This window comes from Microcaecilia unicolor, chromosome 10 (genome assembly GCF_901765095.1).
Source record: "Microcaecilia unicolor chromosome 10, aMicUni1.1, whole genome shotgun sequence".
NCBI classification, from domain to species: Eukaryota; Metazoa; Chordata; class Amphibia; order Gymnophiona; family Siphonopidae; genus Microcaecilia; species Microcaecilia unicolor.
The window spans coordinates 61,108,866-61,134,448 of record NC_044040.1 but is presented as its reverse complement, the minus strand read 5'-3'; the positions used below and the strand labels follow the sequence as shown (position 1 = coordinate 61,134,448).

At 42.3% G+C, this 25,583-nt stretch overlaps 1 protein-coding gene across 1 annotated transcript in view; it reads right to left on the bottom strand.

The window, feature by feature from the left end:
- DOCK4 (dedicator of cytokinesis 4) overlaps positions 1-25,583 on the bottom strand; it is a 798,954-nt gene that overhangs the window by 33,623 nt on the left and 739,748 nt on the right. Inside the window, 1 exon segment of the mRNA XM_030215964.1 lies at positions 21,747-21,819. Coding sequence (XP_030071824.1) covers positions 21,747-21,819 — 73 coding nt within the window.

Below are 25,583 nucleotides of genomic sequence, written 5' to 3'. Positions count from 1 at the left end.
GTTCAAGTGTACTGCGCTGCGTACGTCTAGTAGCACTTTAGAAATGATAAGTAGTAGTAGTAGTAGTTTATAACTGAGCATTTGAGACAGAACCAATTAAAACATTGAGAATCTGGCAAGTTAAATTCTTGTTGGATTTCATAAATGTTTTAAATTCATGATTGCAGAGCAATAGATTAATAAACCAAAATTTTATATTTTTGCCATGAAGGCCAATTAACTGGTTTGTTATCAGTCTAAGAGAATTGTTCCAAATCAGGAAATTAGAAACAGCTAGGTAGACTGTCTATAGGGCCTAGTCTGCTCTAGGGAAAAGGCCAATGTTCACTTGCAGTCCAAAGTGTGCAGTGTGCTTTCGCCGGGATGGGCATGAGGTTTGGGAAAGAATGCTGGAAGGATGATAGACTGATTTAGATGGAACTCTGACACTGCCTTAGGCAGGAACTTAGGGTATGTGGGGAGAACCACTCTGTTATGATGAAATTTCATGTAAGGTGGATCCGCAACTAAAGCCTGAAGCTCACTGACTCTCTGCGAGCTGAATTAACTGCCACCAAAAATAAGACTTTCCAGGTCAAGTAGTTCAGAGGATAGGAATCCAGTGGCTCAAAAGGAGCTTTTATCAGCTGGGTTAGAATGACGAAGTTCCATGACACAGGTGGAGGTTTGATAGGGGGCTTTGATAATAGCAAACCTCTCATGAAGCGAACTACTAAAGGCTGTCCAGAGATGGGCTTACCTTCTACATGGTGATGGTAAGCACTAATTGCAGTGAGGTGAACCCTTACAGAGTTGGTCTTAAGACCACACTCAGAGACGTGCAGAAGATATTCAAGCAGGGTCTATGTAGGGCTTTGAGGTCACACCAGATGGCAAAACCTCCTCCATTTGAAAGAATAACACCTCTTAGTGGAATCTTTCCTGGAAGCCAGCAAAACCTTGGGGACACCCTCTGAGACACGCAAGGAAGCAAATTCTAAGCTCTCAACATCCAGGCTGTGAGGGCCAGAGACTGGAGGCTGGGATGCAGAACAGATCCCTTGTACTGCATTATGAGGGTCAGAAATGCTCCAGTCCCCACGGTTCTTTGGAGAATAACTCCAGAAGAAAAGGGAACCAGATCAGTCTGGGCCAATATGAGCGATTTAGGATAATTTTTCTCCAGGCTTGTATGAGTTTCAACAAAGTCTTCCCCATGACAGGAATGGGAGGATACGCATACAGAAGACGGTTCCCCCATTGGAGCAGGAAGGCATATGATGCTAGTCTGTCAAGTGCTCTGAACCCGGAGCAGTACTGAGGGACTTAGTGATTGTAAGGAGTGGCAAAGACATCCAAGGAGGGGTACCCCATTCTTGGAAGATCTTATAGGCAACACCCATGTAGAGTGACCACTCGTGTGGTTACATGACCCTCCTCAGCCTGTAACCCAGGCTGTTGGACTTTCCTGCCCGGTATGTGGCTCTGAGAACTATCCCATTCTGGATAGCCCATTGCAATATCTGGTCAGCCTCCTGACACAGAGGGTATGATTCTGTATCCCTCTGCTTGTTGGTGTAATACATTGCAACCTGATTGCTTGTTTGAATGAGCATAATTTGGTTGAACAGCCAATCTCTGAAAGCCTTTAGAGAGTTCCAGATTTCCCGGAGCTCTAGAAGGTTGATGTGAAGAGCTGTCTCCTGAGCTGACCAGCACCTTCAGTGTGAAGCCCCTCCAAGTAAGCTCCCCACCCTAGGTGGGATGCATCCATTGCCAGCACCTTCCAGGGCTGAGGAATTTGGAATGGAAGTCCTATGGCTAAATTGGATTGAATTGTCCACCAGAGTAGGGATTGAAATAACTCTGGAGTCACTCAGATGACATCCACTAGGTACCCTGAGGCTTGAGACCACTGGGAAGCTAGGATCCACTGGGCAATTCTCATGTGAAGACATGCCAAGGGAGTGATATGCACAGTGAAGGTCATGTGGAATAGTAACCTCATCATCTGCCGAGCCATGACCTGCTGGCTGGCATGAGACTGAGTGGTGAGAGCGACTAGAGCATCCGCTTTCTGCACAGGGAGAAAAGCTTGATCTGCTGTGTATCTAGCAGGGCTCCAATGAACTCCAATTGTTGAACCGGGAGCAGATGGGATTTGGGGTAGTTTAAAACGAACCCTAGTAGCTCTAGCACCTGAATAGCTCTCTGCATAGACTCCTGAGCACCTTCCTTTGATGTGCTCTTCACCAGCCAATCATCCAGTTAGGGATACATATGGATTCCCAGTCTGCGTAGTGACGCTATGATTACTGCTATACATTTTGTGGAAACTCTGGGAGCTGACATGAGACCAAATGGCAGGATGTGGTATTGGAAGTGATGTGCTCCCACTCGAAATTTGAGATAGCTCCTGTGGCCTGGAAGTATTGGGATATGCATGTAGGCTTCCTTTAAGTTCAGAGAGCATGGACTTCCGGTGAAGGCATGGAGCGGTGAAGACGCAAAACAGCACTGCTCCGCGGCGACCTCACAAATCAGAACTAGTAATAGCGATTACCCACTCAAATCCGAAGTAAAATCAAACGGAAGATAGGAGGATTTATCTGGAGAGTTGCGGGTTCGGAAAGAATCAGATGGCAACGAAATCGGGACGAAAAGATCCCAGAGATAAGACCCGCGCCATAGACAACAAAATGGCGGATAGGGCACCGCCGGCATCGCCGTCACCCAGCTCAATGTGGGCCGCAGAGATCACTGAGGAAGTGAAAGCGGCGGTTGAACAAACGGTGGGAGCAAAACTGCAGCTCATATTGGATAAGCTGGAAGGGCTAACAGAAAAACATACACAGCTTTTTAATGAGCTCCAAGCAGTACAGCAAAGAATGGGGAAAGCGGAGGAAGATATTAAAATGGTGTCGGATGAGCAACCTAGACTTCAGAAACGTCTAGCAGAGGTGGAAACGAAACTTGACGATCTCGAAAATCGATCAAGAAGAAATAACTTACGCCTCGTGGGGTTGCCTGAGAATCTACCAGAACGGAATTTATGCATGTTTTTAGAAAAATGGCTGCCAGAAACATTAGAAAATTCGGAGCTAGCGAAAGCTATGCGGGTGGAAAGAGCGCACAGACTCGGGCAGAGAAGAGAGGACACGGGAAGATCTAGAGTGGTGATTCTAAAGATTCTAAATTATGCCCACAAAATGCTGATTTTACAGGAGTTGCGGTCAGGAAAAAAGCTTGAGTACAAAGGAAAGAAAATTTTGTGTTTTCAAGATTATTCAACGGCGGTGACCACAGCTAGAAAAGAATTTGCACCGCTGTGTACTAGACTCTTTGGGCAAAAATATAAGTTCAGCTTGCTTTACCCTGCGAAGCTAAAGTTGTTGGAAAATGGACGAGCGGTATTTTTCGAGAAAGCAGATGAAGCAACTGTATATGTGGACCGCTTGCTTGCTACAGAGCGTGAAGGCTGAAAGGGACAGGAGACACGTGAAAGTGAAAAGACATATTTGGTTTATTGTAAGCTATAGGATGGTTTGAGTTACAGGAGTTATGCCAAGAACCAAGTTTATACAAGTTAAAAGTTTACAATTAATAATGGAGTTTACCTGGCAAGGAGATGGGATTGGATGGAGAGAGGCTGAACGTGGAGTCAAGACTTGGAGAACTGAGACAAGTTGTTTGATATTTGGTATTGAGCCAAGCCACTGGAGGAGAGCAAGGCTTCCGGCAGAGAACCATACGAAGAAACAGCACCAAAGAGGAAAGAGTTGGGCACACAGAAAGAGACCTTTGATTGACTGGTATAATTGAAAACTACAGCGGGCGTTTAGAAGGCAGAAGGGAGAAAAGATGCATGAAAACATAAATGGGTAATAAATTGACAAGTATTGGGGCGCCAGGGCCTTTAGGCAACAGGAAGTTATGCCTAGTGGCATGAAGGGACGGAAAGGGGGGGAGAACAAGAGAGGGCTGAAGAAGAGGGGAGGGAGGGAGGGGAGGGAGGGAGGGAGAGGTATTGGATGAATGGGGCCACACAAAAAGGGTAGGATATACAGAATCCTGGGTAGTTAAATTAATGCGGGTATTAATGGTACATTGGTCCGGGGGGGTGGAGCTGGGACACCCTCTTGGTCATAACAGAGTGCTCGACAACTTCTGGTGGAATATACGAGCTGAGAGAGGAGTGACATGACAACATTACAGATAGTGACATGGAATGTGGGGGGTATACACTCACCGGTTAAGCGACAAAAGATATTGAAAGCATTGAATGATAAAAAAGTGTCAATCGCATTTTTGCAGGAGACACACTTGACTAGAGAGGAACATGCAAAATTGAAAACATGGTGGGTGGGAGAAGTTTATGATGCACCAGCGGTGGGAAAAAAAAGGAGGTGTAGCAATTTTAATAAGGAAAACTATCAATGTGGAGGTTAAGAAGTTGGTGGCAGATGTGGGAGGGAGGTATGTCCTGGCACATGTGATAGTAGAACACCAACCATTACTGCTTTGTAACGTTTATGCTCCAAATACTTATGATAGGCAATTTTACTCACAAATTGTACGGAAAATACATGCATTGGGAGATTTACCGATGGTTATGGGGGGAGATATGAATGAAGTAATGGATCCAGAATGGGATAGATCTAAACCCACGGGGAAGGAATTGGCAAGAAAGGAAAGAAGCATTGTTAAGATGTGTGACGCTTTGGAGTTGGTGGATGTGTGGAGGACACTAAATCCAGTAGACAAAGATTTCACCCACCTTTCTAGAGCCCATCAAACATTGTCCAGAATTGACTATATATTGATTTCGAGAGACTTAGTGACAAAGGTAGAGGAGAGTCAAATTGGTCCCATAATGATCTCGGATCATGCTTGGGTGCGGATGCAACTACGGATGGGTGTGGGAAGGCCACAATTTGGAGCTTGGAGATTTCCAGCTCATTTGTACCGAGATGATCAGTTTCTGCCTTTCCTGATGGAGAAGTGGAAAGAGTATAGTATGAATAATGCTCAACATAGGGAAGAGCCAGTCCTTTTCTGGGAGGCGGCAAAGGTGGTCCTAAGGGGGGACATTATATCATATCTGGCATATAAAAAAAGGGTTAGAGATAGAGAGGTGATTAGATTAGAGAAGCAAGTGGTGGCATTGCGGAAGAAATATGGACAACATCATGACTTAATTATTCGGAGACAGTTGTTAGAAGCCCAACAGACTTTAAATGAAATACTACAGGAAAGAACCCAGAAATCGGCCATCTATTATAAATATCAGCTGTACCGATTCGCCAATAAGAGTGGGAGGTTTTTGGCTAGGTTAGCACACAAACGGCTTAGTGCTAAGAAAATACTTACCATGGAGAGCAACTCGGCCGGGAGGGTGAATAAGGATGAAGGTATAGTGGACATACTACAGGAGTTTTTTGGAAATCTATATAAGCAACAAGAAGATTTGGTGAGACCTAGTGAGGCCTATTTAAATAGTATAAATTTACCTAGGATCTCGATAGAGGAGGCGGAAATACTAAATGCGCCAATAGCGGAAGAGGAGGTGGAGTTGGTAATAAAATGGAGTAAGTTAGGTAAGACGCCAGGGCCTGATGGTCTTAGAAATGAATTTTATAAAATGTTAAATACAGAGATAAGCCCATTATTAGCCAAGGTCTTTAATATAGCCATACAACAAGGACAGATGGCGGAGTATCTAAATAGAGCCCAAATCAGTGTATTGCCAAAGCCGGGTAAACCAGCTCACAAGCCGGACTCTTATAGACCTATTTCTCTGCTAAATGTTGAGATAAAGTATGTTGCTAAGATCCTGGCCAACAGGTTAGCGAGATTCTTGCCAGAATTGGTAGAAGAATCACAAGTGGGATTTGTCCGGGGGAGGGTGATCACTAAGAACATGCGCCGGATTTGGGTGGCCTTAGAGAAGATAAGACTTGAACAGAGCCCAGCATTGTTAATAAGTTTTGATGCGGAGAAGGCATTTGATCGAGTGGACTGGATCTACCTATTTGAGGTGTTGACAGCTTATGGTATAGAGGGGTTTTTTGCTCGGGCCGTAAGAGCCCTATATGCGAGCCCTATGGCTCGGATATGTGCAAATGGGCTCCAGTCTGCATGGTTCCCGATACGGAGGGGGACGAGGCAGGGCTGCCCATTGTCACCACTTCTTTTTGTCCTGGCGTTAGATCCTCTCCTCCGGGAAATTCATAATAATACAGATATTAGAGGGGTAGGGGTTGGGAAATTCACGTTTAAGACAGCTGCATTCGCAGATGACTTATTAGTTCTTTTGACAGAACCAGAGAGATCTTTCCCTCACCTTATGGAAAGTCTAGAGGAATATGGGAACTTTTCTGGGTTTCGGTTAAATCTTTCGAAATCTGAGGCTTTGGCTAGCACTGATACACTTAAGCAAAGATGGGGGGGGCGAGTTCCCCTTAAAATGGGCACAAGGGGCCTTTCGATATTTGGGAATCCAATTACCCATGGATAACAGGAAGATCCAGGATATAAATGTTACCCAGTTATTGAGGGAAACGAGGGAGCAACTGGTGAGGTGGGAGGTATTGCCAGTGTCTCTTATGGGTCGAATACAGCTGTTTCGCATGATAATCTTCCCAAGATGGCTGTATGTACTGCAAATATTACCACTGAGATTGACCAAAAGAGAAATAGGGACATTGAGGAGATTGGTGGTTAAGTTCTGCTGGGCAGGGAAGAAATCAAAAATGAAATGGCAATACTTGCATGGGAGTTGGAGGAAGGGGGGGCTGGGGTTACCAGACATGAGGGAATATAACCAGGCATGCCTTTTAAGACATTTGCGAGACTGGATCTTAGGAACGAATACATATACAGATGTGGAGTTGGAGCGGGCTTATTTCTCACCTTGGCATGTAAATTATTTATTGCATATAAAGAGGAAAGGACAAATGCCGGACAGAATTAGGGGTTGCATATTGTTGGAGCCGCTATGGCATCTATGGAAGGAGCTACTAGCTATGTGGGAACAGGACCCGACATGTAGTATACTATTGCCATTAGATGGTAATGGAGACTTTACACCAGGAAGAGATAATGCAGTATTTCGTAAATTAAGGGAACAAGGAGTAGACTTGTTGGAAAGTTTTATTCAAGAGGATGGCACATTGCTCTCCATGGCGGCATTTCAGCAACAATGTTCAGGGGGGGCAGCTGAGATATTGGCTTATCACCAACTACAACACTATGTGCAAAGTCACCCAAAAGAGAGTTTGGCCCCTGGGTTTGGGAGGAAGATTCGAACCTTTTTAGAGGGAGACGCATTGGGTCGGGTATCGGTGTCATGGTTCCGTAGGGAGTTAGAGAAAGGTCAGCGGGAGAGGCAGGTGACCGAGGTAGCAGAAAGATGGAGTGTGGAAACACGACATCAGATTTCCGAGCGTCATATACAACAATCAGTGGTAGGAACACCAAAGATAGTTTATAATGCGGAGTTGCAGGAATGTCATTTTAGACTACTGCATAGAGCCTATTTCTCTCCAAGACGGGCATTTCATGCGAAAGTCACACAATTTGATTTCTGCTTAAAATGCAAGCAGGGAAAGGCAACAATAGCACACTGCATTTGGCAATGTAGATTTATTAAAAACTTTGGGGGAAGATAGGCACATTTATGGGAGAGGTGTTGGGCTCTAGGATAGTTCTAACTTTTGAGAGAATGTTGCTGAGTATACCTGGTCACTGGAATATAGGTACACAAGGAGAACGCTTGCTATTGAGTAAGGCATGTATGGTGGGGAAAAAATGCGTCCTCAATTATTGGATAATGGACATGCCTCCCTCTTACTGGTATTGGAGGAATAAGTTTCACCAGCTAATGCTATGGGAAGCTAGAGGAGCTAGACTAACCCCTAAACGCCAAATGTGTTTTCTGAGTATCTGGGGGAAATATCTAAATATATCATCACCCCGAGCGCGCAGTTATGTACTAAATAAACTACCCTGGGAGACTGGCAATAGATAGGGAAAGGGGGGGAGGGATGGGTAGGATAGGGTTCAGAGGGGGAGGAGGGAAGTAAGACCACATATTTTATAAGGTTGATAAGGTTGATGTTTTGTAAGGTATAACATGTGGGATCTCACATTAAAAATTGCTGAGACATAAAAAGGGGGAGGGGAGAAAAGTTATATAAAAAATTGATGGCTGTTTGGAAGGCTATATGCATCGAACTGATGTTCCACTGAGTTTTGTAAATTTACATTGATGCTGCAATGTTAAGGTCGATTTGCATGTATACACATTATGATTTGTCATCAATAAAAAATCGTTGAAAAAAAAAAAAAGTTCAGAGAGCATAGTCAATCTTGTTTCTGAATCATTGGGAGAGGGGGGCCCAGGAAAACCATCCTGAACTTTTCTTTGACCAAGAATTTGTTCAGCACCACCAGGTCTAGGATGGGATGCATCCCCCCTGTTTTCTTTGCCACAAGGAAGTACCTGGAATAGAGTCTCTTCCCTTCCTCCTCTGGTGGAACGGGTTTGACCACATGGGCCTTTAGAAGGGCAGAGAGCTCCTCTGTGAGTACTTCCTTGTGACGAGAGCTGAAGACAGATGCTCTCAGGGGGCAATTTGGTTGTTTCCTTTGCCAATGTAGGGAATATATGAGATGGAATATTTGAAGAACCCATTGGTCGGAGGTTACAAGGGGCCACCTTTCTTGGAAAAAAACTCAGCCTCCCTCTAAGCAACAGGTTGTCTGGTACAGTTACTTTGACTGTGGCTATGCTTTGCTGTAGCCAGTCAAAAACTCGACCCTTGTTTTGACTGGGGAGCTGGCTGAGCTTTAGGCGCATGCTGTTGATGAGGATGAGCACACTGGGGCTGAACTTGCTAAATGGGGCAAGAAAGGAGTGTACGTACACCTTTGAGAATAGTAGGAACCTCTCTTTGACTTGCCCAAAAACCTCCTAGAAGAGGAAGGTGCAGAAGGCAATACCGGGAGAGAGTATCAATGATATCAGTGTGTTTCTTGATGAGGTCAGTGACCTCCTCCACCTTCTCTCCAAAAAGGTTATCTCCACGGGAAGTGGCATCTGCCAACCTTTGATGGACTGCCAGGTCCAAGTCAGAGACATGCAGCCATGAGAGTCTGCACATCGCTATATTTTAAGCAGAGACCCTGGACACTACATCAAAAGTATCATATGCGTCCCTGACCAGGAGTCTGTGACGTGCCTTCTGCTGTTTGGCCAACTGGCGAAGGGATTTAGCTTGCTCCAATGGGAGAGAATCCACCAAATCAGTCACACTGTGCCCTAGAGACCAAAAGTAAAGTCTCGTGTAGAGCTGGTATGACTGGATACAGGAAATGAGAACTGATACATCTTATGCCCAAATGAGTCTAGAGTTCGAGCTTCCCTGCCTGGGGGCTCTGAAGCAAAGTCTCTGGAACTTCTGGCCCATTTGAGCATGGATTCCATCACCAGAGAATGATAAAGCAACTGTGGCTTATGAAATCCAGATGACCTCTGAATCTTTTTGCAGAAGACAGGGATCGACATAGGGGCTGTTTCATGTTTCTGTTTATTAAAAAGCTTTATATACCACCGTGCTTTACCAGATCTAGGCGGTTAACAAAATACAAATAAAAATAAGAGGAACCGAACACCATTTTTAAAACAAAAAAGACCTAGTCCATACACCCCAGAACACTCATTCATAGAGATAAAATTTGTATTTCCTAAATTGCAGCAACTTCAATAAATCCTCATATATACTGAACACTTAATGAAAAAAAAGAAGTTTTAAACAGGGTCTTAAACATTTTTAAGCTAACCTCGGCTCTGAAAATCTTTTGGTAGTCCATTCCATAAGTAAGTTCTTATGAAGATCTAGGTGGAGAGTCAAAGTCCAGGACCTTGAACATCTCAGCACTGGGCTCATCTTCTAACTGAATTGGAATGGCAGCCACCATTTCCTTCATAAAAGCAGGGAAGGAGAGACTCTCTGGTGGAGATTTTTGCCTTTCCTCTGTGGGGAGGGGTCTGATAGAATATCAAAGGACTTCTCCGAGAAGTACCTTAGATCATCACCAGACATCCATGAGCAGTCTCTATCAGAATCAGCAAAATTTTCCTCATGGGAGAGCTGAGACTGTGTCTGCCTCAGGTAGAAGGAACCATGTCCCTTCCTGGAATGGAATCAATATGCAGGTTCCGCTCTCGACTCCAGTGAAGCTTCCTCTACTGACGCTGGGGGAGCACCTACATGGGCAGCACCGCCATTGGTGACCTCACCACAGGCTGAGGGCCCTGCAATTCAGATTGTAGAGTCATGGCTGGTGCAAGCACTCCTGATGCCAATGAACTCTGCTGTAAAAGACGTGCCAAGTGCTCTTAGAGCATGGCTAGAATCTGCTCATCGAGGGTCAACATCGGGAAAGGCTGGGGCATTGGGTCAGAGACAGCCTGCTGAACTGTCGGTGTTGACTTGGGTACTGGGTCCTGCCTACTGGGAGACCTGCACACAGGCTCCTCTTTAATAGAGGGAGAGTGATCCTCCCGGAGCCGATGCTTCTCGGGTACTGGATCCCTCGGTGTCCTGGTGCTCCTGATGAAAAGCATTGACACCCTTCTGTGCTGACAAGGACAACATAGAATTCTCCTTTCTTCTCGGTGTCGAGTCTGATGCTGACCAGTCCTGGTACACAGTGGCTGGCATTGAGGCAGGTGGAGATCTACTCGATGCATGTCCACTCCCACTGTCGGACAGAGATCTAGTAGCCATAGGGACCGATGTATCCGATGCCGGTGCAAGACCCGATGTCAATACTGATGCCGACGTCAACAATTCAGACCTGGTATATGTAAACAAAGAATACAGTTAGTAGACTTATGGTCTGTCCTCAAACACTGCATATATCAGGAAAGGGTGTCAGCCTCTGAGATGGTTCGATTGCACCAAGCACAGCATTTAAAGCCACTGGGAACCTTTCATGACACGGAAGGAAAAACAGCCCTGGCTAAATCAAATGACTCTATGGTGATGATAAAAAGGGGAAAATCACCAAAAAAGGAATGGAGAATACCTGACCGATGCTAAGGTCTAGGAAGGCCTAGTGAGTCTGAATACTTGGAGTAACGATAGACAGCCACTTATCTTTTGACAACCATGCCAAATCCACCACGAAGAAAATGTTTAATATGATGTGGATATTGAAACGAGTGAAGCCATATCTCCCATTCAACACTTTCCGGAACCTGGTACAGTCCACTGTTATTACCCACGCTGACTACTGCAACAGTGTTTTTTTAGGATGCAAAACCCAAATACTGAAGAGACTCCAAACTGCCCAAAACACGGCAGCCAGACTTATTTATGGCAAATCAAAATTCGAAAGTGCATCACCTCTTCGAGCGAAGCTTCACTGGCTCCCCATCAAAGAAAGAATAAATTTCAAGATCAACACAATGACTCACAAGATCATACATGGTGAACCCCCTGGCTACATGAGTGATTTGATCGACCTCCCTGCCAGAAACAGATCTATTTCTTCACAAACTTATCTCAACCTGCATCTTCCCAATTGCAGAGAAATTAAATACAAGACCTACTATGCATCCAGTTTCTCCTTTTTGGGCAGCCAACTTTGGAATGCTCTACCAAAACCTATCCGATTAATTAATGACTACTTGCCCTTTAGAAAAATGCTGTAAGCTCATTTCTTCAAGCAAGCCTACTCCACTCCCAATTCTGTTCTGACTTAGATACCGACCTCATCATTAGTTTTACTTACCCCACCTCCCCATTCCCCCTCTACTCATCCCATCCTTCTTTTCTCCATCTCTCCTTTATTATATCCCTTCTTACCCCTTTTCTCCCAACTTATATTATCCTGTACTGTCTACCCTCTCTTATCCTAATCATACATTATCAAGCTCAACTTCATAATGTTTCATTACCGTTTTGAAATTTCTACTATAAAACTTTGTATTTCGAATTACTATGTAAGCCACATTGAACCTTCATTGTGTGGGAAAGCGCGGGGGTACAAATGTAATAAATAAATAAATAAAAAAGACAGGAAACTTAAAACAGGGCAAAAAACAACTAAGAAGATAAAGGGAAAAAAAGGAAAACAAACCCCAAAGGAGAACCATAGCAATAATGCTTGCTAAATCTGTGAGGGAAGACACCAAACAGTTGAAGAAAATAATGACACTGAGAGGAACTGTGAAAGACACCTTTTCCCCTCATCATGGATGAAAAAAAGACTAATTAGTCCTGCACTTCCCAGTAAGGCAGGAAGCCATCCACACGTGCGGTGGGAGTGTTGCCTTGAGCTCTTAAAGATACAGTACACTCTGCAGCATTTCCACACTAAATGTCGTGGATGACATCACCCGCATGTGAGAATTAAATAGCCTGCTTGTCCTTGGAGAAATAGAATTTTTAATAATAAAGGGGAAGGTGGATAAATCTTGTATATTTACTTGATCATTTAAAGAGAGACATTCCGTTATATTCCAGTTGACTTTATAGCCAGATATGGTACAAAAAAAATTAATAGTGGATAGAATATCCAACCCCATGTAACCCTCTTCACCTACCAACACAGCATGACTATGATCACACAGGACAACACGCAATCTTCATCCATTTCGACCCTCCACTTATACCTCATACGATCACTATACAACTTTGTATTTGTTATCCACCGACTGGGCAAACGCCTTTGACGGTACTATGTAAGCCACATTGAGCCTGCAAATAGGTGGGAAAATGTGGGGTACAAATGCAATAAATAAATAAACAAAAATAAATAAATATGGGAAGTTGAAGCTATGTCTGTGTGCAACAATTAGTCATCAGTGTATGGCAATAGTTTTATTTCTGTATGAGCTAATGCGGGAGACCTGGACCTTCTTTTTGTTGGTTTGACTGAGCTAATGTAAAGCCAGAGATCATTTTGTTACTTCTAAGGGAAATAGCAAGTGGTTCAATAGCCAAATTAAAAAGTAGTGGAGAAAAGGAGCATCCCTGTCTGGTACCCCTGGACACAGAGAAGACAGCAGAAAGCATGTTATTTACAAAAATCTTAGCTTTGCGTTAAAATAAAGAATTTGGATCATGTTAATAAAGTGAGAACCAAATCCAAACCATTTAAAAATTGTAAACAAATTTGACTATTCCACTCAATCAAAGGCCTTTTCCTTATCTAGAGATAAAACAATCTTGGAAATTTTGGAATGGTTCATTAACGAGAGTAGGGTACAGAATGGCCTGAAGTTATCTGAAGTGGATCTATTTTTCATAAATCCATTTTTATCTGGATTAATAAGTATAGTATAAGTAAAACTGAGGATAGGTACTGGACAATTATTTTAGCATAAATTTTACTGTCTGTGCCCTGAAGAGGACAGGAACAAATCAAAGTAGGGTATACACAAAAAGTAGCACATATGAGTTTATCTTGTTGGGCCTACTGGATGGACCATGCAGGTTTTTGTCTGCCGTCATCTACTATGTTACTATCTACTACTACTTAGCATTTCTATAGCGCTGCCAGGGTTACGCAGCGCTGTACAAGTTTAAACATGGGGAAGGACAGTCCCTGCTCAAGAGAGCATACAATCTAAAGGTAACAAACTATGTAGTCAGTGTAGGTATCATGAATGGGGAAGGTGGTTAGGCGCCAAAAGCATATATTAGAGAGATTGGTCTATAATTTGCAACATTTTTGTGATCCTTACCCATTTTGGCAAGACCACTATCTTAGCGTCAACAAAAAAAGCTATTTATTTTTTGGTCATTTATTAAAGAATTATATAAATTTTGAAGAACAGGTGCTGAGTAGAAAGACGTATAATATTCTGCTGAAAAAACATCTGGGCTGGGGGCCTTATTTACAGGAAAAGATTTGACAGCTGATTGTATTTCTTGTAAGGATATAGGAGTGTCAGACTTTTTTTTAATGAATCAGATGAGGTAGGGTGGATAAGCCTAGATAAAAAGTTGCCTATCAGGCTTATTTTCGAAAGAGAAGGGCGCCCATCTTTCGACACAAATCGGGAGATGCGCGTCCTTCTCTCAGGGTCGCCCAAATCGGCATAATCGAAAGCTGATTTTGGGCGTTCCCAACTGCTTCCCGTCGCGGGGACGACCAAAGTTCCCAGGGGCGTGTTGGAGGCATAGCGAATGTGGGACTGGGGCATGCCTAACAGATGGGCGTCCTCAAGCGATAATGGAAAAAAGAAGGGCACCCCTGACAAACACTTGGCCAACTTTACTTGGTCCTTTTTTTCTTACGACTGAGCCACAAAAATGTGCCCTAAATGACCATATGACCACCGGAGGGAATAGGGGATGACCTCCCCTGACTCCCCCAGTGGTCACTAACCACCTCCCACCCCCCAAAAAACAACTTTAAAAACTTTTGTCTTTTTTTTTTTTTAAGAGTATGGGTGAAGGACCTCCTTCACTATGCCTCCGTCCCTGCGACGGGTGTTGAGGACGTCCTTCTCTGCACATATTCAGCAGACTGCTAAAACCTGCCGTTTCTCTATAATATCACCAAAATTCACCCTTTCCTTTCTGAGCACACTACCAGAACCCTCATTCACACTCTTATCACCTCTCGCTTAGACTATTGCAACTTGCTTCTCACAGGTCTCCCACTTAGCCATCTCTCTCCTCTTCAATCTGTTCAAAATTTTGCTGCATGACTAATACTCCACCAGTGTCGTTATGCTCATATTAGCCCTCTCCTAAAGTCACTTCACTGGCTTCCTATCTGTTTCCGCATACAGTTCAAACTCCTCTTATTGACCTATAAGTGCATTCACTCTGCAGCTCTTCAGTACCTCTCCACTCTCATCTCTCCCTACATTCCTCCCCAGGAACTCCGTTCACTGGGTAAATCTCTCTTATCTGCACCCTTCTCCTCCACTGCTAACTCCGTTCCTTTTATATTGCTGCACCATATGCCTGGAATAGACTTCCTGAGCCAGTACGTCATGCTCCATCTCTGGCCGTCTTCAAATCTAAGCTAAAAGCCCACCTTTTTGATGCTGCTTTTAACTCCTAACCCTTATTCACTTGGAAAACAAAAAATGAGGATGTTATAATGCCTTTGTATTGCTCCACGGTGCGACCGCACCTTGAATGTCATGTTCAGTTCTGGTCGCTGCATCTCAAAAAAGATATAGTGGAATTAGAAAAGGTGCAAAGAAGGGCGATGAAAATGATAAAGGGGATGGGACGACTTCCCTATGAGAAAAGGCTAAAGCAGCTAAGGCTCTTCAGCTTGGAGAAAAGGCGACTGAGGGGAGATATGATAGAGGTCTATAAAATAATGAGTGGAGTTGAACGGGTAGACGTGAAGCATCTATTTACGCCTTCCAAAAATACTAGGACTAAGGGGCATGCGATGAAGCTACAAAGTAGTACATTTAAAACGAATCGGAGAAACTTTTTTTTCACTCAACGTGTAATTAAACTCTGGAATTTGTTGCCAGAGAATGTGGTAAAGGCAGTTAGCTTAGCAGAGTTTAAAAAAGGTTTGGATGGCTTCCTAAAGGAAAAGTCCTTGGACCATTATTAGATTGGACTTCTGGGATAAGAAGTATAGAATGTTTTAATGTTTTGTACTTTTTGGGATCATGCCAGGTATTTGTGACCTGGATTGGATACTGTTGGAAACAGGATGCTGGGCTTGATGGACCTTTGGTCTTTCCCAGTATGGCAATACTTATGTACTTATGATATTTCCTGTGTCTTGTAAGCATCAGGATATGAGTATAGGCATTGTTTAAGTCCAGAAAGCATAGCCAGTCTTGTTCCTGAATCATGGGGAGAAGGGAAACCAGGAAAATTATACTGAACTTTTCTTTGACCAGGTATTTGCTCAGGGCCCTTGGGTCTAGGATGGGATGCACTTCTCCTATCTTCTTTGGCACAAGGAAGTAGCTGGAATAGAATCCCTTCTCCTCTTTCTCTGGTGAAATGAACTAGACTGCATGGGTCTTGAGAAGGGTGGCGAGTTCCTTTACACATACCTCCCTCTGCGGAGAGCTGAGGTAAGACGTTCTTGGTGGGCAATTTGGTGGTTTCTTTCACTGATGCAGAGCGTAATCGAGACAGAATATTTGAAGAACCCACTGGTTGGAGGTTACAAGGGGGTACCTTTCCTGGAAAAAACTCAGCCTCCTCCCTACTAGTGCTGTCTGATTCAGTAAAAAACATTTTCAATTTGGCACGATTCGATTCTTTAAAAAAAAACTGGTTTTTCAATTCAATTTAACTAGATTGAAATAGTGAGGCCCACATGCTAATATTATCATACACAGGGTAAAAAAAAAAAACCAGGCAGCAGCAATTGAACAAAGGCAAACTTTACTGCGAGTACACCATGCAGTGTTACATCATGTGAAAAGTGAAGTTTGGTCAAGTCCTACATATTTCAGTTTTTATTAAGAAAAATCATTTTGTCCACTTTGGTTGGCTTCAGACAATTGCATCTTGCAGCATATCTTAGACTTCGAAGCTGACTCAAAATGTAGATGCACAAAGAAAAAGTGGGAAGCGGACCAATGACTCCAGAGACTGGGACAACTAAGATGAACAAATCAAACTTTATTACAGACTCAACAGAGATCTGTGTTTCGGCCACAGGCCTGCCTCAGGAGTCTAGAAACATACAAAAGACAAATATAAGTGATAAAAAATAATACCATATAAAAACACATCTTATATTTCAAATAAGATATTTAAAAAAATGTACTGAAGGAATCATAATATAATTTCACAGAGAGATTATCAAACAAAATGTAAAAGACAAACAATAAAACATATAAATGAATTTAAAAACGTGTAGAATAAACATGACTAAAATTGCAGTATCTATTTCAAAATAATTGGAAAGCAGCTTAATGTAACAAGGGAAACAAATGGAGATACTAAAAAATAAAACAAATACATATGAAATGCAAAATCAAATCTTATGCAGTGAAAAATATTAAGTAGCCAGAAATGCAACCATTGTTATTTAAACTTTAGATGCTTATATCATGCATACATCACCTCAGATGCAACATAAAGAATAGTCACATCTTAAACGGAGAGATGTAACAAATGGGCTAAAAATAAGTTATCATGCCCCCAGTAATTAAAATATTGCTTAATGGAACCCATATACCGGAACAGGGGTATAAACATCATGTATTACTGAGACAGTTATCTGTAAAAGGCTTGCAACACACCTTAATTGTCTGAGCTCGGGTGTGGAGTCCTTGTGTAAAAGGGAGTCTAGAAGAAAAGGAAACATGATGGCAACAAGGAGAACCATGGTGTGGTAAGCACCTTATGGGAGTATTTCGTTGGAGCTTTGAAATAAACGAAATATATAAAAAATAACTGTATAAAAGAAGTCAACGTAAAAGTGAAATGTAATATTGCTGTGATGTTTCGTTGTTCTTCCACCTTGGTGGATCTCCTATCCTCAAAATGTAGATGGACATATCATATTTAGCTTCAATCATTCTACCTAAAGTTTGATGTGATGGCACAGCATAATACCCATTGAGAGACTGAAAATAGGCCAAAAAGCCTTCATCTGTAACAACATTTAATGGCTGCATATCTTTAACAATATATGAGGGCAGTGTCAATTTTTTTCTTATCTGCTGGTGGAAGTGGCTTGTGGAAAAAACATGAAACCCGGGCTTGAGAAGAGGCTGCTGATGCTTTAGGCTTTGTGGCCACAAACGTGTCAGACTTAACAGATTTCTTAGAGGTGTCTTCAGCTTGCAGATCAACATATTTTGCTTTATGATGTCTTTCAACATGGTGCCAAAGATTACTGGTGCCACCACTATGTTTAACTTTAACTTTGCAAAGTGTACATTTCACAAATTCTCCAATCTGTATGGTTTCATCATCATCCAACTTTGCAAATACAGACCATATTACTGACCGCTGGCTAACATGGCATGCTGACCTTGATTTATTCTCTTTCTCCATCAAATCCATTGTCTGCTAAACTGCTACTCACTGCCACATCTAATGGCCACACACTGAGAGCTGAGTGTGGTGTGTGTCTTTTAGGCTAGGTGAACGTGACTATGATCTGGCAAAAACAACTTGTTGATTTGCAGGCTTTTGAAGAAGCGACTAAGAAGGAGGGGCGCTGAGGGGAGAAGGAGGGGCGCTGCAGGGGGAAAGTGGAATGTGGTATAATGGAGGGGGCAGGACACGCATCCTGCGCGAAGAAGATGAAAGATGCAGAGGAAGGCGGGAAGGCAGCTAGTGGCAGAGGAAGCGGCTAATAGTGAGTTATTAAAAAATTAATTTTTTAAAGAAACGAATCAATTTGAATCGATTCGCCGAAAATGAATCGATGAATGAATTCAAATCGCGAGTTGGACAGCACTACTCCCTACCAGAAGGTCATCCAAGCGATTGTCACTTTGATGGTGGCTAGCGTGTCACTTGCTTCGAATGGGGAGCTGGTTGGACCTTTTTTACATGTGTGGATAAGTACGAGCACGCTGGGTCTGAGCTGGTTGAGTAGGATGAGAAGGAGGAGTGTACCTACACCTTTGAGTAGTAGGTACCTTGGTTTGACTTGCCAGAAAATCTCCTGGAGGAGGAGGGCAAAGGTGTTCTCCGGGAAAGGGTATTAATGGTATTTATATCAAGTGTCAAAACACCCTTGGCCAGAAATTTACAACAGGTCTTCTGCTTTTTGGCCAACTAGTAAAATGGTTCAGCCTGCTCTGTAGGGAGTGTGTCCGCCAAGTGAGACAGACTGCGTATCAATGACCTCAAGTAAAGGCTCGTATAGAGTTGGTATGATTGTACATGGGAAATGAAAATTGAGGCCAGGTACATCTTACACCCAAATGAATCCAGTGCCTGGGCCTCTCTGCCTGGGGAGCAAAGGCAAATTCATTGTAACTCCTGGCTTGCTTGAGTGTGGCTTCAACCACCAAGGAATGATGAGGCAACTGCAGCCTAGCAAATCCAGGTGCACTTTGAATCTGATACATGGTGTCAATTTTCGTGGGGAGAACTGGAGCAGACAGAGGGGACTCCCAATTCTTCAACTGAGTGTCTTGAAGGATCCTATGAAGAGGGACAGTCGTAATCCAGAACCTCGAACATCTCAGTCCTGGGCTCATCCTTCATTTACAACTTAATAGGGAGGGCAGCCACCATCTCCGTAACAAAAGCAGGGAAGGAGAGACTCTCAGGTGGAGATTTAAGTCTGTCCTCAGGAGGAGAGGGGTCTGATGGAATTCCATAGGACTCTTCCTCTGAGATGTACAGTGGATCATCATCAGACTCCCAAGAATAGTCCAAATCAGAGGCAGCACAATACTCTGCTTGGGAGGGATGAGTCTGTGCCTGCCTCAGATGAGAGTAACCATGTCCACATCTGGAATGGTGCCAAGATGCAAGTTCGCCTCTAGACTCCGGCGAAGCATCCTCCACATTAGTCGAGGTGTAAGCAGAGGTAGAGTCATGGCTGGCACAAGCACCTCCCCAGTGCCAATGGACTCTACATCTGAAGAAGCCTCATCAAGTGCTCTTGGAACATGGCTCGGATCTATTCATTGAGGGCTGACATCGGTAAAGCCTGAGACGTCAGCTTGGACACCACCTGCAGGGTAGTTGGTGTTGTAGCAGAAACTGGGACCCAGCTACCAGGAGACTGGCACAAAGGCACCTCTTCAATAGAGGGGGAGTGCTTCTCCCAGTGTAGACACTTCTTGGGTACCAAAATCTTTGATGCCCCAGAGCTTCCAGCATTGTGCATTGAGGGGGACTGATGCTTGTGCTTCTTGGCCTTTGTCTGATGTCAAGCATTAAGGTCCCTTTGTGCCAATGAGGATGATGTCGAATCCACACGCTTCCTTGGTGTTCGGTCCAATGCTAACTGATCCCAGGGGCCCTGCACAGCAGTCGGTGTTGAGGCAGGTGGAGATCTACTCGATGCATGTCCACTCCTTGTGTCTGATACAGGCCTGGTAGCAATAGGGACCGACGTTTCCAACCCCAGTGCAGATGCAGAGGCCAATACCGATGCAGCCATCAATGGTTCAGACCTGGCTCCACAAATCTTCTCTTTTTGAGCCTCTCTGGACTTCTGGGTTCTTGTATGCATACACAAAGAACAAAAGATGGTTATGGTCTGGATACAAACACTGGATATACCAGGAATGGGTGTCAGTCCCAGAGATGATCCGACTGCACCGTGCACAGTGCTTGAAGCCACTGGGAGCTTTACAGGACATGGACAGGAAAATGGCCGAAGCAAAATCAAATGGTTCAATGGTGTGGAAAAAAAGGGGCACAGCTCACCTGAAAAATAATCGATACTTCCCTACTGGTTCTCAGGCCTAAGAGGGCCTCTGGAGCTGAAAAATAAATGAAACTTAAAAGTGGGAAAAAGTCCACTAAGAAAATAAAGGGTGTATATACTTGATAAAAAAAGTAAAAATGAGGAAAGTAGAGGAGAACCCCCCCCCCCCACGAGGGAAGGCACCTCAGGAGAAAAAACAAACGCGATGACGAAAGAACCACAGAAATGCAACCTCTCTTCTCTGTGGATGACGGACGACTGCTGGTCCCACGTTTACGAGTCAGGTGGGAAGGCACCCGCTCACGTGTGGTGGGAGCACTGCCTCAAGCTCTTAAAGAGATAGCACACTAGGCAGCGTTTCCACACCAGGTTCCGTGGATGATGTCACCCACATGTAAGAATTATATGGCCTGCTTGTTCTTGGAGAAAAGTACTTGGGGCATATTTGGGGGTGGAGAGTAGGCATGTCCAGTGCTAATCAATTAGGGCAGCTGTATTGCCGTGGCTTACCGATTAGGTGTGATTAGCATGGGAGTCCTTACTGCCTAGAAAATAGGTGTTAGTAAGGACTCCCACGCTAATGACCATGCTAATTGGGAAATTAGCACATAGCATTAATGGGGGAAATATGAAATGCGGCTATTTTACAGCATGCTAAAAGTGGCCTCAGCGAGCAGGAAACCCATGAGCTAGTCATTGCGCATGCCACTTTTTAGCACAGATTAGTAAGAGCCTCTTAATTTGCATAGAAAATGTGGATGAACTTGCAGGTATAAAATTTTTCATGCAAATTTACTCACAAGTGCTAAAAGAAATTAGCTATTTCACAATTTCAAGCTCATAACAAAAGGAATTTCTAAAAAGGAAAATAATAATCCTAAACTATGAAGTTAATGAAATGCATCAAGTACATTTTGGGAATTGTATAAATATTAGTTCAAGAAAGAAAACCAATATAGTAAATGTTTATATCAATTTGATAATCAAAATGTTATCTAGTTGTATGAATATGATGATGGTATCCTACAGATTACACTCACAAAAGATGCACGGTATGGCTGAAAGTTTTTCTCTTTCCTTTTTAAGCAAACCACAAAGAAGTCTAGAACTACATGCTGAAAAGGCATTTCAATCTGGCACCAGCTAAATTTCCAAGACAGCATCTGGCAAATACCATTGAGAAGCCTGTTATTCTGATAAATGAATGTATTTGTTGTAACCTTCCCACACAATACTTTGAAAATTTACCCCAGCCTGTGTATTCCTTTCACAATGTGCTCTCACTCCCACGTGTGCTAGTTATAAAAAGGAAACTAAATGGCATCAGGAAGTTATCAAGTACCTTTAATCCAAAAAAAAAAAACTTTGTTAGTGCTCAGTGCTGCTTGGCAACTTACCTTTTTCAGGAGCAGACAGATTAGGGTCACTTCGAGGTAAGGGAGTATCTCCGATTTGATTAAACATCATTCTCTGGAAATTCAGAACAGTTCAGTTTAGAGGTGAATATGTTAGCAGTTTAGTGACTTTGTAGCAGAGATGGTGTTTAACACAGTATGCTCATTTAAGCAAAATCAGTGACATTTCTTGGTCTTTGTTAAGACAAATTATTTAAAGAAGAAAAATGTTTCATAGAAAGGAAATGATCGGCCAAAACATTAAGGAACATAGAAATGGGGGGGGGGGGGGGGGGGGTAATCACAACAGTTTAAGAATTGGAATATAAAATTTGGATGAAATGGAAAAAATTTTAGATGTCAGTTTGAAGAAACCAGTATATAATGTTTAGACAAAATGTGCAGAACAGGTGTTACATAAGCTGCAGCCTATATTTAATAACAGGAGTATTCCCCTGCACTACAATTTCATGTAGAATAAGATGAGTTTAAATTCAAATTCTTGAAATTCTTTCAAGAATTTTGACAATGTAACAACATGACAACACAACATACACAAAAATATCTGAAAACAGCAATAACATGGAATTACCAGTTTCTACTGCCTTTCCAGTTTTAGACTGCATTACTCAAGCATAGCATACCTGAACAAACTTAAATAGATCTGAGGACTGGATTCTGTAGGCTTTTGTGTGCAACCACATGCACAATTTTCATGCTTGACAGAATGCTCAATCATGTTTTAAACTGAAATTCAATTTAAAACATACTTAAAAATCATAACTAGTAATTTGAACATTAGATTTGCTAACTCAGCTAACTCAGCTATTCCAAACTGAACTGTGTTCACTTCCAGAATAACTAGGGCAATCCACATGGAGGGATCACAGTTAAAGACCAAACTTCAAAATGCGTGAATAAGCTGGAAATATTTGGGCAACAGGTCCATTTTATACGCACATTTATTAAAAGTTTTCAACCAGTGTGTGTGTACAGAAAAATGCTCAATAAATAGGATGTAATTGGTGGCTGTGATGGCTTATTATAGAACTTAATACTAGGACTTGGAAAGGCCTAGATTATTGGTTTATGTATGAGTCTTGTAAGAACAACCTGAAGATGATTGCCTGAAATGATTTACCAGCAGATATTTTAGGCATGCATTGATTAGAAACTGAGACCAGAGGTGGGTAAAGGGTTGAAAAAAAGTCAGGTAAAGGACAGAATGGGGAAGGGGAGCTGGTGTTCGATTTCAAATTTATAGAGGCAGTTTTCAAATGGGTACTTGAAAAGTCCACAGGTAACTCAATCTGCTGACTTCAAAGAATTACCCAGGGAAAAGGGCCTGCTAAGATTTGCACCTGCTTTTCTATGGGTGCTTTATTCTCTTCCAAATAATACACATAGATCTGAAAATGTAAAACTATATGAACTGCAGTGCCCTAGACATGCCCTCAAGAAGCCTTATGTTGAATGTATTTAAAAGAATGTGTATTGCGGACACGTGCGCTTGAGCCTGCAGAGAGGGCAGACAATTTTCAGACCTAAATGGTTTTTGAATACAGCCCTCGATAAGTTCAGTTATTCAACATGGAACTAGATCAACTGGGCTGACTGGATGAGCTGCTTAGTCTTTATTTGCTGTCATCTAATATGTTATTATGTTTATTGAAGACTAGAGCACATTATTTGATCATATCCATGTATCTGTGTGCATCTTTAAACATGGAGTCTACATTTACTAGATTGAAGTCAATAAAACTAAACTACCTTTCACTTATTTCAACCTAAACCTACAGATAGTTCAAATCACAACAAAATATTGAAGGTGATCTCTTATAATACATTTAAAATAGTAAATATGGACAAAATAACATTTGCAGCGTTGTTTATTTTGGGATTTGCTATCGATAATTTTTCTGACTTTTCATTTCTTTTGCCCCTTGTTGCCTGTTTTAAGAGGAAGCAATCAAGTCATTTATTTATTTTGCAGTCTGGCAGTTTGCTCCTGCTCCTTTGGGTTTCCAGAAGTAGAACTGGAATCATTGTTCCATGAGCCTTTATTCACAAGCGCACAGGGATTTTTCCCTGGCTAGTACTACTAGGTGTTAGTCTTGGACAATGACCATGACTTTCTCTACCCCAGGGCTGTAAGTGCTGTCTCTTCTACACCCCTAGCTAACCAAGGGGCAAAAGACCCACTTAAGAGACTGAATGGGAATTTTTTGAACTACCAAACTGGTACATTTTTTGTTACCTTTCCATAGGAAGTTATTCAACATATGTTAGCTACTTATAAACAGAATGTAGTTAATTATATACAACGAGGTTGCATTGAAAATAGTCCCTCTTTGGAAAAACTTCACAGCACTCCAGTGTAGCTCTTTCATATAAATTTGCAAATGCATTGTCAGAAGTTCTAAGCCACCTGATGTACCTATTATTCTTGAGTACACAGATCTGTTAGCAAATGACCTTGCAAATGAACCATAAAATCCATTCTAAATGAGTCTACCTTCTAATTCATCGTAAGTCACAGCAATCACAAGTGACATGCAAAACAGAAAGGATGCTAAGAAAGCTAAAGCTTCCCCTTCAGCAGCTCAACATCTTCTATAAGTCCTGTGTATATGTGAACATAGACTCATATGATATGAAGTGACAATATGCTTTTTAGAAGCAGTGCTACTTTTGATTTTCTTAAAGTGACAACTGCTAACACCATGTGTAATTCAGTCGATATTACTACAGAACATAGTGCAGCAACAGTAATAGTATGGATATAAGCATAGCATACTCTTCCAGTTCTGCTGTGGCTGATTTTACAGAGTCTGTAGATATTGTGGGGTCATGGTTTTACAAAGTCCACCAAAACTCTTAGTGTCTTTTATTCCTATGCGGTTTCGTTATGCTTGGTTTAAGTCATTTTGACCTTATCTTTCCAGCACTGATGAAATTGCACTGGCTCTCAAAAGAGTATCATATCCAATATAAACTGTTGCTATTAGTATTTAAGGATGTAGCGGAATCCGTGTCACCTATTATTTCAGAAGGCCTTCATTTGTATCAGCCAACGAGATCTCTTAGATCTTCTGATACCAACTTGTTCCATACTGTAGATTTGTGATAGTATGCTAGACAAAAAGGAGCATTGATGAACTTTTTGGGTAATTTTTAAAAATAAGTAATCAAACTGTTCATCTTTTTAAGTATAATGGATGAATCTTGACTAAGACTCAGGGAGAAAGAGGATTTTTAAAATCTCTATATCAGCAGCCCCATGTCTTTTATTTGCCCATGTCTCAATGGTCTTCTGTTTTGTTTTCTTTCTTCCAAAAAGAGTAAAGTATTAGCAAAAACATGATGTTCCTGTAAATGCATAAGAATGAAATGAAAAGTTCTTGGTTACTATCCAAACAATTTATGCATAGACTAGAGTGATCACTTAAATTTTAGTTTACCCATAAGAAAACAGCATAAGTAATCCACCCTCTAAGGTGGTAAACAGGGAAAGTGACCTGCTAATCGTACTGTAACTTAGAAAACTCAGGGGAGTCTTTTACAAAAGAACGGTAGCATTTTTAAGCGTGTGCTAAATTCTAGAGTCGCCCATAGGAATACATGGGCATTTCTAGCATTTAGTGCACATTTAGTTTTTAGCGAATGCTAAAAATGCTAGCATGCCTGTGTAAAAGGGCCACTTAGTTTGGGGAAAATGCTAGGTATCTTGCTACCTGCACCAGTTCAAATCAATTGTTCACAGTAAAGTCAGTGCTCCTGAGCTCCAGAAAGAAAATACATGTATGTGTGTGTGAGAGAGAGATTGCTCAATAATTCAAC